General features: G+C 37.8%; 1 protein-coding gene across 1 annotated transcript in view; it reads right to left on the bottom strand.

Annotated features, from left to right (window-relative positions):
- Positions 1–15,801, bottom strand: part of UNC79 (unc-79 subunit of NALCN channel complex) — a 130,582-nt gene that overhangs the window by 72,470 nt on the left and 42,311 nt on the right. Inside the window, exons 17-23 of the mRNA XM_088145212.1 lie at positions 15,614–15,754; positions 14,080–14,304; positions 9,506–9,733; positions 8,605–8,746; positions 3,108–3,190; positions 2,624–2,772; positions 1,443–1,600 (exon numbers count right to left, since the gene is read on the bottom strand). Coding sequence (XP_088001338.1) covers positions 1,443–1,600; positions 2,624–2,772; positions 3,108–3,190; positions 8,605–8,746; positions 9,506–9,733; positions 14,080–14,304; positions 15,614–15,754 — 1,126 coding nt within the window. The remainder of the gene's footprint in view (positions 1–1,442; positions 1,601–2,623; positions 2,773–3,107; positions 3,191–8,604; positions 8,747–9,505; positions 9,734–14,079; positions 14,305–15,613; positions 15,755–15,801) is intronic.

Here is a 15,801-nt window from a genome sequence, read left to right on the forward strand (position 1 = left end):
TAATAGTTGAGACTGAGGCAAGAACCATTGCTTCCCAGGATAAAGATGGCCATTATCTAAACATACATCAACACTAGGACTCAAGCACTGCACCAAGTATCAATTAATTCAGAAGGGCAGAAGGAGCCTCAGTTTTAAATCCTTGAGTATATACTGTATAAAAATTCCTGGTATTTTCACACTATAATGAACAACCATTTGTTGTGGATGGCTTAATCTAGCCAAGCAGTGTTTGTAAGCCTTCTGCCAAGTACAGCTGAAAAGTCAAGCTAGACTGTGACGTGTCAGAAGATCTGAATTTATTGCTGAATCCTGATCCAGAAAGCCTGACACTTGCATAACTTTACACTTTTATTGCTGCTTAATACCATACATTCAATACATTTCCTAAATGGACTGAACAGACTCTTCCTCTCTTACCTCTCTGTGAAGCTGATTAAAACCAAAAACATAGATGATAGAATATGCAATCCTTACAGATTTCATATTCCTTGCTTTCTACATACTTGCATATGTTTATAACTTTTTTACTGTACTGTTTACTTTTATGATGTTTTTAACACACCTGTAAATTATGCTGATTATTTTTTTTCTCTGTTCCACAAATGGTGAGGCCTATAATTTTTAAAAGAAGTAAATTCCTGGACCAGGAGGCCATGCTCACTGTCCCCCACGCCTTGGTCACTTCCCATTTGGATTATTGCAACACACTCTATATGGGGCTGCCCTTGAAGACCATCTGGAAGTTACAACTGATCCAGAATGCAGCTACGCACAATGTTGGGCACCTTTAAGTTCACCCACCTTCTGTTGCACAAGTTGCACTGGCTTCCAGTTGTTTTCCAGGTGCAATTCAAAGATGCTAATTGTCACCTTTAAAGACCTACATGGCACAGGGGCAGGTTACTTGTGGGACCGCCTCTCCTTGAGGGTCTTTGCCCATCCCACTAGATCAGATAGGACGGGCATGCTCCAGGTCTCTTCCCAGAAACATTGCCATCTAGTGGGACCTAGGAAGCGTGCCTTTTCCATGGCTGCCCCTACCTTAAAGGAACGTACTCCCCAGCAATCTGGCAGGCCTCCACCCTCTTAGGCTACCGGGCTGTTAAAACCTGGCTCTTTACCCAGGCACTGGGGATAGAGTGGTGGAGCCTTGGGAGAGTTGTTGGGGCACCTGGGGAGGTCGATCGAGGTGCCGGGTTTTTAGTTTTTATAGTTTTTATCGTTTTATTGCTGTGAGTCGCCCAGAGTTGTTTTAAGACGGGCGGTCATACAAATCTTTTAAAATAAACAAACAAACATAAATAAATAAATAAATAAATATGCTTATACTTATATCAACATACTCTGTGTGGGAATTCACTAACATTTCAGGGAAGTCTTCCCTAAAATAAGTCCTTGAAAACTTTTGAAATTAAGATTCCATCTATTAAAAGACATACCTGCTTCAAATCTAACTTTCCAGTCTTTGCTATTGAAGTTGCTATTGATGATTGTCCAGAAAATATCAGCTCCATGTGGCAGTGAAAGAGCGTGGAGAAGGAGTGGCACTGCTAGTGAAGAAAGCTGGGAGAACTCCGATTTTACAACTCTCCATAAGCTGGGGACAGGGGAGAGAATAGAGACAACTCAGAGCATATGATCTTGATTCCATGAATAGAATACTAGATACATTACTTTTGCTGCTACATCAAGCAGATCTGATTTCTCTCTGCAGGGCAATTTAATAATTTTATTGCCCACAAAGATATGATAAAGCATCTCCCCCTTGCTGTAGTGGAACTCTGTTTCCTAAATGGTGCTTTTTTAATTGGGAACTAGAAATAAGTTGCATCTGTTGGTGGTGACTTTTTCCCTTCTGTTTATGGTGGAAGAGACCTAGCAAGGCAGCAAATAGGATCTTATATCTGTATCAATGCCTTTGATTCTGGGATTCAAGGATTCTGGGAAGGCAGACCATTACATTTTTTCTAAGCTGTTTTAACTTTTGGCTCCAAAGTAGAATTAATTTCAATTCTCTTAGTTCAAAGTCCATGATACTGGATGAATTTGCCCTGTCTGGCATCTACAATTTTGTACTCCAGGTTTGAAGGAATCTCTTTGGGAAATGCCCTCTGATGGTCCTTTTTGTATTTTAGTGGCTCTGTTAGGCTTATATGGCATCAACAGCATCATTATGAGCAGTTACGGGCATCTTAGGATAACTTTTAATTTCCTACAATGCCCTTGAAAACAAATTGCTTAGAGCATTATGGGAAATTGAAATGGCAGTTCCAAGACCTAGCTATCCAGCAGAGAAACCCCAGAGCACGCTTAAGTGTCAGAATATATGGTTGTTCAACCATGCTTTGGACTACTAATGGGCCATAGCTCCAGCCTTTAAGCACCTACATATTCATTTAATGTATTTAGAGGCTTCAGTCCAGATTGTACTAAAAATAAAAGCATTGATTTATGGCCACCAAAACCTGTTTGGCCCTATGAACTTGCACTAGCCTTAAAAATATTAAGAAATATTTTTAATATATTAAAAATATATAAATATTAAAAATATTAAAATAATATTAAAATATATTAAGAAAAATATTAAAAATATTAAGCCTCCTCTTGATAAAATGTATACCTGGCAATCAGCATATGGTCCTGAATGTAGGCTAGGAATTGAGGATAATCCTTCCTTGCAATGTATAAACATTCCCCATGAAGGCAGAGAATCTTCAAGCAGTTGAGCATGTTAAAGAGAATATCTGGCTCTTCAAAACGTGCCATTTCCTGGCCAAATTTGGTAAAGAAACAAATAAAATATAGTAAAATTAATCTTGGATTCTATACAAAAGTAATAAATTTAAAGCACTTTGTACTATAATTCTAAACTAAACCAGAAGTGTAACAATTGAAACATAACTTGATTTAGTAGAAACAGTGAATGAGAATCAAACTTACTTAAGTGACATTTTTTATCACTTTTTGGTGTATACATTTTTTAGATTTGTATAATCTAAAAGATTCCATACAAATCCCAAAAGTGGTATTTTATTGAGTTTGCTATTCTAAATTTATTAAATTCATGAAGATATTTTACAACAAAAAATAAAAGTAAAACTTACCTGCAATATTGTATATATGAGTTTCAGTGTCACTGGGAGCTGCTGGTAACAAAATTTCCTTTCAGTGTCATTTTTTATGGGCACTAAAAAGTAACATAAAAAATTACAATATTTCTGGAAAAAAAGCTGAAACAATTTGCTTATGATTCCCACAATTTTTTGTACTGAGTATATTCACATTGCTACATCACCCTTCTGTTAAATCTAGGGACTTGAAGTTTTGTTATTTTAATGGTTTTTGATTATATGTAGGAAAGTCCTGTCAGTGCATGCAGACCTTGCAGCTAATGAAATAATCACTACTTGGCTCTTAATTCATTGTATGCATTGTTCAGAAACTGCCTGGTAATACCATTTTCAGATTTTGTGTTACCCTATTTCTAGACACACTTGACCCAGGTGTGAAAATACGGGTAGTCCTCACTTAACAACTGCTCGTTTAATGAAGTTTCAAAGTTACAGCAACCTCAGATAGGGAGCTTTATGGCCCGTAAAGCATTTCTGGCCATCATAAAACATTGCACCATCCACCCAGCAGTCAAGTGGCTGCATTTCAGGCCCTTGGCAACCAGCTCACATTTACGACCAGTTGCCAAGCTCCCCACAATCATGTGATTGCCATTTGCAATCTTCTCTGCTGGTTTCCCCAGAAAGTCAATGGGGAAGCCAGCAGGGAAGGTTGCAAGCAGAGGGGATGGAGGGAAACCTCTCAGTAGTATGCAGGAACAGAGCTCATATCCTGAAGACTTGAGCTCCATTCTTCCAGCCCCACAAAGGATTTCCCCTCTGTCCATAGAGGGGAGCAGAAACCTCTCAGCGGTGTGCAGGAACAAGGGCTGCCTGCTGGGAGAAGACAAATCCTTCAGCAGACAGCTCTTTCGCTCCGTCTGCTTAACGACTCAGGAGATTGCTTAATGACTGCAACCAGGAGTGCCCGGATTGCAGTAGTTGAGCAAAGCAGTCACATGGGCATCATGCTTAATGACCGCTTCACTCAACGATCAAGATTCCGGTCCCAACTGTGGTAGTTAGGTGAGGACTACCTGTATTACCTGATCCAGAAGCCGCTGATTAATTAATATGGCTGGGAACAGATTGACAGACTATTTTGTTCATATTTACTTTCTAAAAAATCCTCAAGTAAAAATGGGAAGGGGGGAAATTTCTAAATCACAGTTACAACATGCTCCATCTAGGAGTCCATATTGTTTTTCTTTCTTTTACTTTTTTATTATATTATTTTTACATTATTTTTTTTAAGTTTTAAAACCAAGGCAAAACCAATACTATTATCTCCTCTTTTTTCTTTGGCCTGTGGTCATACTGATCATTTTTATAAAAGCGTTCGCTTTTCCAGTTTATCCAGAGAAGGATGCTGTGACACAGCAGGAAGGACAATTCAACATTTTATGTAGGGTGCTGTTGTTTCTTGGGTTGTTCTTTGGTTTTGCTGTTATTTTTGTTGTACTGATTACTTTTTACATTTATTATTGAAAAATGTGAGCCATTCAAAGTCCTGGACTGGAACAGCATATAAATAATAGTAAGTAGGTAAGTATCATTTGACTACACAATTTGGTCCTGATGCATTATATAATCCTTTTTAAACATCTGCTGATGTGTCCAGTAAAGTTAAGTATCTTTTGGTGAAGTAGTATCATCTTATGCTCAGAAGAGATACAAGAGACAGTATTGATTTATTAAAATAGGATATTCCTAACTCTATTCTAAAATTCCACAATCTCTCTTAGTAACACCTTTCAGTTGTCTATGAAAAAATGTTTATGTGTTTAGAATCTTTTAAAACATTTTCCAATCGAACAAATAATTTGGGGTCAGAAGTTGCTATTATCATTCTTATCCTGGAGATTTAATATATTTGAGGAGATTTTGCTACAATTTGGGCTTGCTCCCATTTGTTAACATGAGTTTGTGAAGAGAAAAAGGTTTAAAGATGTTAATGCAATATTGAATCATATCCTGAAAACATGAAATTTATCAGTTTGTGAAGATTTTATGAGCTTGAAATATAGCCCCCAAAATACAGAAAATTTATTGGAAAGAAACTACTTCTTTGAACTTAAAATCCTAGATTGAAGATACCTGCTCACTTTCAGACTTTGAGTTGGCTGAAAGGCAAATCAGTAATGGTTCTGTATGGCAAATGTTTAATTTCTTGGTTAAAAACTGAATGCCTGTTATATATCTGCATAATATGTATAATTTGTTTAAGTTATATAATGATTATATGCCATCAAATCAGTGTCGACTCTCAGCAACCATATAGTTTTTCTCCAGGATGATCTGACTCCCACCCTCTTACAAGGGTGAACCCATTGCTACTGTAATTCAGTCCATCCACTTTGTGCTGGTCATCCTCCTCTTCGCTTTCCTTCTACCTTTCCAGCATTAGAGCCTTCTCCAGAGACAAAGGTCTTCACATAATGTGTCCAAAGTAGGATAATTTGAGCCTGGTCATTTGTGCCTCTATTGAGAACTCTGGGTTGATTTGCTCGATGAACCATTTGTTTGTTTTCTTTGATATCTATGATATTTTGAGGTGTCTTATTCAAGCTAAAGTTCAAACATATTAATATTCTTTCTATTCTGCTTCTTCAAAGTGCAACTTCTGCTTCCATAAAGTGTGACAGGGAAAACCATTAACTACAAGTTCTGATCTTCGTAGGTATAGACATATCATGGCATCTGAATATCTTTTCCAAGTTCTTCATTGCTACTCTACCAAATGCTAGTTTACACCATAGTTTCTTGACTTCTGGCTCCTTCACTGTTGATAGTTGATTATAAAAGGCAGAAGCTATACATCACTTCAGTATCTTCATTGTCAGTTCTAAGACTGGTTACTGTACCTGTTGTCATTAGTTTGTTCTTCTTTGTATTTAATTGTAGTCCCATTTTTTCACTATCCTCCTTGACTTCATCACTAGATCATTTGCATTTTCTAAAGCCAGCTTGAAAATCTGGCACCTTCCTCTCCATGTAGGGCTCTAATCTGTGTTGGATAATCCTAAGCATTAATTTGCTAGCATGTGAACTTAAGGATACTGTATGATAATTTGCACATACTGTTAATTCTCCTTTCTTTGGTATTGGAATATAGGCTGACCTGTTCCAATTTGTTGGCTACTGTGTCATTCTCTAGATTTGCTGGCATGGCTTGGTTAGAATCTTTATAGTTTCTTCTTCTGTTGCTTGCCATATTTCTGTAGCTATTCCATCAATTCCTGTAACCTTCTGGCGTTCACATTCATTCTTAACAACATATTTGATTTCATACCACAGTTCTTCTGATTCCCTATCAATGAGATTCAGGACTTCAAAGTGATTTCTGATGTTCTCCTTGAAAACGATGGGTATGTGCTCAAGATCATAATATGGAAACTGGTTGGCTTTCTTCTTCTTTAGCTTAACTGGGAACTTGCGTATGAGCAATTTATGATCTCTTCCACAGTCAGCTCCTTGCCATTTCTTTGCTGTACAACTGAGTTTTCACCTCCTTGTACCAAATATAGTCAATTTGATTTCTGAGTACTCCATCTGATGACATCCATGTACATAGAAGTCATTTTGGTTATTGGAACATTGTGTTAGCAATGAAGAAATCAATAACAAGTTGTTTTCCTGCTTTATTTCACTTTCCCAAGCCAATCAGTCTAGCTACATTTTCCTTCTTAGTATTTCCAGCTTTAGCATTCCAATCTCCAATCACAAACAGCACATCTTGTTTGGATCTTCTGTCAATTTCAAATTGAACTTGATCATAAAGCTCTTCAACCTCCTTTTCTTCTGCTTCAGTGGTTTTGCCATAAATTTGGGTGCTTGTTACATTAAAGTGTTGTCAAACTGATATTATTCAGTCAATGATTGCACTATACTCAGGAACTGTCCTTGCTATATCCTTCCTATAAAAGCAACACTGTTCCTTCTTTGGTTTTTGTGTCCTGAGGAGTATCTTCTGAGAGTCTAACTCAGCTCCCTTTAATTTCACTGATGTCTAAGTTTTCAATGCATAATCAATTCTTTTCATCTTTCATTGTATTGAGCTTTCCCATGTTTATGCTTCTTACTTTCCATATTTCCCTTGTAATTTTGTCTTTGCAGTTTTGGGTGTTATTTTCCTGCATGACAACATTGGCAATTAAATGCTGTGAAGGCTTCAATCTAGCCATGACATAAACACCATTAGTACCCTGAAAGATCCTCAGATATTCCTCAGTATTATGTTGGGTGCCATCCAACTTGAGGGGTCTATTATCCAGCACTATATTGTCAATCACTTTTTGCTGTCTATCCATATGGTTTTCTTGATAAAATTCAGGAGTGATTTAGCATTGCTTTCTTCCACACAATATGAAATGATGTATTTGCTGTTGTCAATAAAGTGATCATCTGGCTCCTGCATCTTCCTAGATTACTGCTGCCCAACATAGGTGTCTATAACTGGGCAGCTGGCATAACTGTCATGTCTTGGGTGACTGTGATGGAATGTAACTATGAGGCAGAGAGTGATGCGGGAGATCAAGGCTATCAGGAAGGAGGGGGTGCATTCCAGCAGGGGAAAGGAGACAAAAGACAATACAATCCACAGGAAGAGCATGGGAAGAGTAAAAGGTTCAGGGTAGCCACTCCCTAGAATCTCCCAGGATATATCCACTAGTTGCTGTAGTATAGATTTAGTTTGGCAAGATTCTGTCTTTGAGGTGTAAGCAAATAAAGGAACTGGACTGGACTGTTTGATTGTTGTTCTTGGGCTGGGCCCGACAGTGACCCTGCTAGGAATATACCACCCAGAGTTATGTTCTTAAGATGGGCAGCCTTATACATCTTGATTCATAAATCAATGAATACATGCATATTTACAAGTATCCATATTCATAGAGTTTTACTTTAAGTGCTAAATGCTTTCAGTCAGGTTCACTGTAATTATGTCTATCAAGTGTTTAATAAAGTTAGGAAGGATTCTTGGAGATGGATTAATTTAAAATAATGTTTCAGTTCATGGAATAAAAGGGAAAACATCTAGCTAATCCATACCCTCATGGGGTAGTGGGATTGGTTTACATGCTCTGTCCCAGGTGTCTAAAGAATGTTATTGATTTCTGGAAGGGAGTTTCCCAGTTCTCTGGCAGGCAGTTCAGTTCAATGCCTAGTAAACCACTGGCAATGGGAGGCTAGTCCGCCATTAGACTCAATCACCCCAAGAGGCCTCTTTCCGGGAACTAATCCCAGTTGACACCATGGTTTATTGAAGGGAATGAAGGGAAATGAAGTGCCAGAAATTACAACTGGAAAGCCAGTGGAGAATTAAAAGTGAGTACAAATTAGCAAATTCTCTCTTTATGTTGTTTATGTTTTGTATGTGCATTGCCAAGAGTCATGAGATTGTGGTGAGTTATAAATTAAATAAACAAGTATTGGCTATCTTTCAGTTTTAGTCACTCTGGTATTTTAACTTTAACATTCTAAAAAACAATACCTGTATTTTCTGTTGTTTCTGTGTGGTTCCCTGGGTTTTCTCCATGCTTTGGGGCAGATTTGTTTTCTGCATCCCCTTCAGTTCCTATAATGAACTCTGGTTTGGAATCAAGAAGGCTGTCCTCTAAGTTATCTGTTGGTTCCTTTAGAACATAAGAGCAAATACAAATAATGTTCACTATCCACATGTACATATTTCAGGGTAAACATACTTTACAAGGAGAACTAAGACTAATCAACAGATAGTAGACTTTTCCATTTTATCTTTGTGTTTCTTTTCATAATTTTAAGTATATCATCAACCAGACAAGCAATCCCTACAAAAATGATGTCTCACACTTCACACAGCTGAGATTTATAAACTGTTGGGGCTGAGGGTGAGAGTACAAGAAACAGCCATATTTTAAACAATTGGTAATAATGGTGTAATTTTTTTTACCATATTTCATCATCATTATATGGTATCCCACTTTCACTTAGTTTTATTGTTGTTGTTCGTAATCTTACTTTGAACATAAATAGGATCATTGCCATTACTAAGGTGAAAAAATGATGGCCCTCCAGATGTTGCTGAACTATATCTCCCAGCAGCCTTTCCCATCTGATTAATAGTGATTAAATTTAGGAACTGTAGCAACATCTGAACAGTCACAGTTGCCATTCTACTCCCTTTTCTATTTACTGGTGAATGGGGCCTTGAGAACTTGAAAGTTTGTACACCCACTGGGTTTCTATATAGTTTTCTTCATAAATCAAATGGCATTATATTGTACATTCAACATATGAAACACAGAAGGCAAATATCACAGTTATAACATAGATATATAAATGCAGTAGGAATTTTTGTGGATGCTTCTTTCAGAGATCTGTAGACTGAGTGATCCTTTCTTTAAGTTGCTTACCACCAGTCTGATTTCTTCTTTTGGGGCTAGCCTTTCCAAGAGTTCACAAGCCAGCTGATAGCACAAGATACTAGATTGGCACAAATTACATTCTACTGCCTTCTCATCTTTTTGACAAATATGAGAGCCACCCCAAGGGGCCTGGAACACATTGTTGATGATAGAAATTATGTCTTTTGATATGCTATTCTCCAAGCCCAGGGTAATGCCATCATCTTGTAATTCCATCTGAAAAATAGATTTTAGGAGTAATCACTAACAAAGCAACTGATACACCAAATATTGGCAAAAGATAAAATCAGTAGATGAGTATCTCTTAAAGGTGCTGTCAGGGAAATAACCTCATTAAACACGGGAGACAGACACACCATAAAACAAGTCACCTCAAAGTTCTAAGTTCTTCTTAAGAGCTTTATTAAAAGTTAGTTCAGCAAGAAAGTAAAGTGCAATCAATAACATACAAGGTACTTACTTAGATACACATTGCAATGCGGACCGACAGGAGCAGGCCGTCACTGGGACAGCCTAACCCGTGTGGGTGCAGACCCCCAAATTGCAATCCTTTTTATCCTTTAAAACCGCAAACCACAATCATGACTCTTAGGATTGTCATAATGTCCCCAGAGCTAATTTCACCACACTTTCCCATTCCCTTTGTCCCTGTCACATCTGTTCCCATCAACAAGTCTGCTTATTTAACAGTTTGCTCTGGTTTTGCAAGGATTATTTCCTGTCAGTGCCCCTTGCTTTTATTATTAAATGTGATTAAGCAACATATATCTATATCAAAATAAGTTTTAGGCTACTCGCATTTTTCCTCTCACAGTGCTTTTTAATATATTATTAAGATTATGTCCTATTTTTCCTCTGAGAGCTCAAAAAAATATATATATAATATATTTTCCTCCAATTTTACTCCACAACAACTTTGTGTAGCAGATTGCATAAAGAGAGACCACATTAGCCAAAAACCACCAAATCATCTTCCATGGCTCTGTGAGTATTTCAACTTAGCTCATCCTAGTTCTAGTCCAACCCACTAACTAATATAGCACACTGGGTCTCATGGCTGAGAGCTCCATGTATTTGAACAGCTGAAAAACAGACAAAACAAAATCAATAAGTGACTTGTTACTATTCCCTTTGAAAATTCATAACAGTTGAATTTCTTCCTGCCAAACAACTATTGAAAGTACAACAGCTGCTACCAGAGAACTAAAGTTCTAATCCAGTATTATGTTCTGCAAAAAGATTTGTCTCATGGTCTGTGCCTCTCTTACTTTCCATGGGCATGGAACCTACAATCAGACCTTTATTGATGACTGGATCAGATGGGCAATGTTACATTTGGTAAGGTAGTACCCGCTATAACCTAGTGCCACACCTTATAGGGCTTTATGGGTTAAAAAAAATAGTGCTTCAGACTGAGCCTATAAACCTGTTAGTAGCCAATGCAATGACTGTAAGATGGGCGTAACAATGGGTTTTCGCAGCTAGGAGTCTGACCTCTGCATTCTGTATTGTATCTTCCAAGTCATCTTCAAAGGCAGCCCCACATAGGGTACATTGCAATAGTCCAGTTGTATGGTGATTATGGTGTGGTTATAGTCATCAAAACCTTACCATTACATTTCTACCTTGTCTTTATATCTTGTTTTTCTTTTGTGAGCTTACAGTATTACACATCAGAAGTCTGCCTGATTTTTATCCTAACAACAAGCCTGTGAGATAGGTTGGGCTGAGACATAATAATTGTTTCAAAATCACCCCATGAGCTCTACTGTTGAATCCCAATTCGATTTGAACATGAGGCTTCCCAGCCCCAATCCATCACAGTCCTTATTATTAATTAGATTTATTATAGCCACCCACTACAGAAGACGCTAGCTAAACCACACTGTCTCTTCTTGTTCCAGTTCTTCTTGTTCTTGTTCTGGCTACCTGAATAAATTAATCAGACATCCATCTATCTGACTTGAATTCAGAATAAAAAGAAGGCAGTATGTGTAATGCTGACTAGGAGATTCTTTTGGGTTTATGAATGCAGCACAGATTCCATGGTATTCATCTCTAAAAGCTGGCATGTACTGTATGTTCATAAAAATCATAATATGCAGCATGCAGATGAGAATGATAAAACTGACTACTTCTCCATATTAAAAATAAAGCCTGTATGAATCAGTGTGAATCAATTCTAGTTTGAGATTTTAAATGCAAAACAGACATGATTCCATTTAAGTTGCAGTTTGAGATTCAAGTTTAAATTACATTTAAATTCAACTACTTTGAGATTTTTTTATTCAATCTTTTTAAAAGGTTCATTATAACAGTGAACATCAAAATAGCTGAAGCTGCTTTATAGATTGGAAAGAAAATGAAAATAGTACGGTTGGTAGAATTTTCAGCAATTGGCAGCACCTAGCTAACCTTGACTGGATCTGGATACCAAGTATGGCCAAGTTTTATTAAAGTTTAGGTAGGAGAATACCAGGGCTGTAAGGTAGACTGGAAGGCTGAAAAAAAATCCCATTTCTATACTGTGCCATAGAAAACTACACGGTTGTGTCTGCTAGGTCATCAGGAGAGAGACTTCTCTTTTTTGCAGAGATGAGGAAAAGGCAGGACAGGAGCCACTACATTATCCAGGAAAGAGCTTAAGTGGCTCTGATCAAATCAGTGCAGTAAATGTCTTCCAGGTAGTCCTCATTTAGCTATTGCAATTGGGACTGGCAACTTGGTCGTTAAGCAAAGCTGTCACTAAGTGAAAAAAAATCACATGACTGCAACTGTGCTTATGATTTTACTTCAGCATTCCTTTGCTTTGCATTAGAAGGATACAACCCCAAACCACTGAGTGAGCCCAAATGGCAGGAAAGGTTCCTGGAACTCAGAAGGAAGCCAGGTAAAAGGGCAAATCTTACAGCCCCTTTTCCCCACTCCCCACCCTTTGGAATTCTCACCCCAGTGCTGGGATAATTAGCAAGAAGAGAATGTTTGCATTTACACGTATTGAAGAGGATGGGATTACAAGAGAGTAAGCAGGCACACAATGGTGAATACACATCAAAAGGAATGTATTGGTGTTGGCTGTTTACCTTCAGTGTGAAACTGATTAGGGTTTTGTCAGTTTCAGGCATCAGCTGCCAGTCAGCAGAGGGTTCTAATCAAGTAATTAAGAGCTTGTTAACTTGCAGTTAGCACTTTTTAGGGATGCACTGTGTGCAGAGAAAAGCAGCTCAGGAAGAAATAGCTTGTTTAGGCAATCTCTCCGCTCTTTTGGTGGGGGGTGAACGGGTCAGGCACAGGACCACACATACTAACTGACTGTAATGGCAAACAGGTGACAGAGGGATGCTGCAAAAGTTGTAAATATGGGTATTGGTACTTTTTCATTACCATCGTAACTGCAAATGGTTGCTGTCCGAGGCAGTCCTAAATGAGGACTATCTGTATTCCAGCTTAAAAATAAAAACTATAAAAAACTATTAAAAGTTCTTGTTTGTCCATTTCCTTTTCTTAGCATGACACTAATGACCGTTGGCTTCCCCTTCTGATACAAGTTAGCTTTGCTGCCTCTGATTAGTGGATTTATCAGGGTTACTGTGGGGCTATAATAGCTGGCTGGCAAGATTAGCTCCTCCTGGGAAGGACCCCCTTATCCCTGGTTTCCTTTGTTTTGGACTGGGCAGGACACATTGGCAAAGCCTCTTCTGGATGGAATTAAATTGTATCAGGACTGTGCCTTACTGGCAACACCCTAAGTTAGTTAGCAGAGCAGCAAAACCAGACTAGCACAGTGAAATTTAATGCCAGAGATAGGCAGACCACAGAGAAAGAGGTTAGGATAGAGATGGTTAGATTTGATTTGCTGCATAAAAGCAGATCTCTGCTTCAATCTGCAAATCTGCTTTGGGTAATTCAACTGAAGCTTCATTAACTAGAAGCATGTATTTGAAGTTTTGCACAGTCCTTCTAAAAGGTACATGAAGAAAGCTGGACATTGGAGAGTAGGCTAGTTTAAGTTTGAATGGGTAGGGAGTTTTGATAGGGGAACATTCAACTAAGCAATTGACTATTTACACCCTGAAATTAACTGTTTTCACTGAATTTTGAGCTGAATTTAGGATACAGGCCTCTGACCCATATTCAAATTCCCGGTAGTATGTTGTGTGAAATCAGTAATTTGCAAGCAACATTTATCAGTTACTCTACATATCTCTCCCCCATTAGGTCAGAGGTTGTTAATGATCCCTCTCTGGCCCTCCAGAAGCCCTAACCCTAATCCAATCCACAAATTAAACAGTCACAGAATCCCATAAGATCTGTGATATTTTGATTTTTTAAAAATATCTGGACCATGAATCATAATGCCTAGCAGCTGGAAAAGGTAGTACAGATGTAGTTTCTTGGCCTCAGCAAGAGGCCAAGAGTACATGCCCAAGTCTAATGAACTCTTGACCCCAGAAAGATTGTATACTACTGAATCTTTCTAGATGCATATCAATGATCTCTGGCTCGCAAAATGGCACCTGTATCAATAGCTTTATTTAAAATACTGGGATGTATACTATTACCTGCTTCAAGATGAGATCAAACATCAGGATGAAACAACTCAAATTCATTTCATCATCATCACAGTCAAAGTCAATGGTCCTTCCTCCTCCAGGGTGTCCAAAATTTTTGAAAGGGCTGCGGAAAGGGCTGTGCACGGGGCTGCGAAATGGACTCTGAAATGGACTTGGAAACGGACTCAGTGTATTATGCTGAACTCTGCGTCCTGGATCAGAGGCAATGCTCACCTAAAGAAATTCAAATAATTAAAATAACACAGACAGAATTGCAGGTAAGCTCCTGAACATTTAATATAAGAAAATACATTGATTTCATGATAGAAATGTGCAGAGAAAGCTTTTTCCCAGCATGAAGACACAGTGTTACCTGCTGTTGATAAAGAAGTCATAAAAGCAGAAAAGCATGATTTAATAACAATGGTGATCTTGCTATTCCAAATATATTTCTCAGAGATCCCATTTAGCTGTTTTATGTGCCACTGAACTGTTCTATTCTATTCTCTTAGGCCTTTTATTGTTAAATCTTAGTTTGTTCTAATGGTACTTTTTAATCGGAGTTACCACATTTGCACTGCAAAAATCCAGACAATTACATGATGGCAATGGAGAGGTACATAAAACTTTCTTTCCTATCATCTAGCAGTCTTACAGATTTTTGCAGCTCTGAAATGATAAATCCATTTGAATTGATCTGATTTCTGCTATCCAGCTGCTGGTTTACTGTTTAGATTACTGTGTTACATAGTTTATCTTGCTACTTTAAACTTTTTATATAGGTTTAAAATATCTGTGGCCTCCATTGGGATTCCTCTGCTTGGAAGTTCAGCATATACATTTTTAAACAAGCAGGAAGTGTTTTTTTAAAAAGCTAGTCTAGATCCTGCCAGGGGATATAATTCAATACATTTTATATTTATATTTTATACCCCTCCAACTGAAGTTACACTATAACTCTCAGAATCCTTTATTATTGGCCATGATGACTAAAATTGCTGGAGGGACCATCCTTTTTTATACTAGAATTGTATAACACCTGCTGACATCCCATCAACTTCATGCTCCCACATTTACTACTTGCAGTTGTTGCAGAATTCATATGCCCTTTATTGGAAACTTTTCTCCCTATACAAGTAATATGAATAAGGAATGGGGTGTCCTAGATTGGGGCTGCATCAGATAGCAAATGACTAAGCCTTTTTCTCTTAATACATTAATGTCCTGATACAGGTCAAAGACCTATACAGTCATTTAGTGGGTCTTTTTAAAAAATTGTACATAACTGCCAGTTCTATGAAAAAGCATCCTGTCTATTTTAGGCTTGATCCTAAATGCATATATTTACAATTTATAATCTTCAACAGAACTTTCTTTTAAGTAAGCAAGTTCAGTCTTACACTTAACTGCAAGCTCAGCCTCGCTAATTTCAAAGGAGTTTAGTTTAATCACACTTCATTTTCACTGATTGCACCTGCTGATTTAGTCAAAAAATAAATGCAAAATGTGTCTCTTCTTATAAAGGAAACTGATAATGAATTACCCTTCGAGCTGCAAGATTCCCAGTTAGGTCACTGGCTCTTGATTTTCTTTGATTTGCCAGTTCTTTCACAGAATTAACACCATCAGAAAACATACTGATTACCAACTGAAGCGGAACTACAATGTCTAATTCAGATAACACCTGAAAAAAGAGGAAGAAGACAGTGTTCTCAGGTTCAACTAAAAACT

The sequence above is a fragment of the Python bivittatus genome, unplaced genomic scaffold, assembly GCF_059951505.1.
Source record: "Python bivittatus isolate LINGU-HERP-01145 unplaced genomic scaffold, Pbiv_v1 ctg000480_np1212, whole genome shotgun sequence".
NCBI lineage: Eukaryota > Metazoa > Chordata > Lepidosauria > Squamata > Pythonidae > Python > Python bivittatus.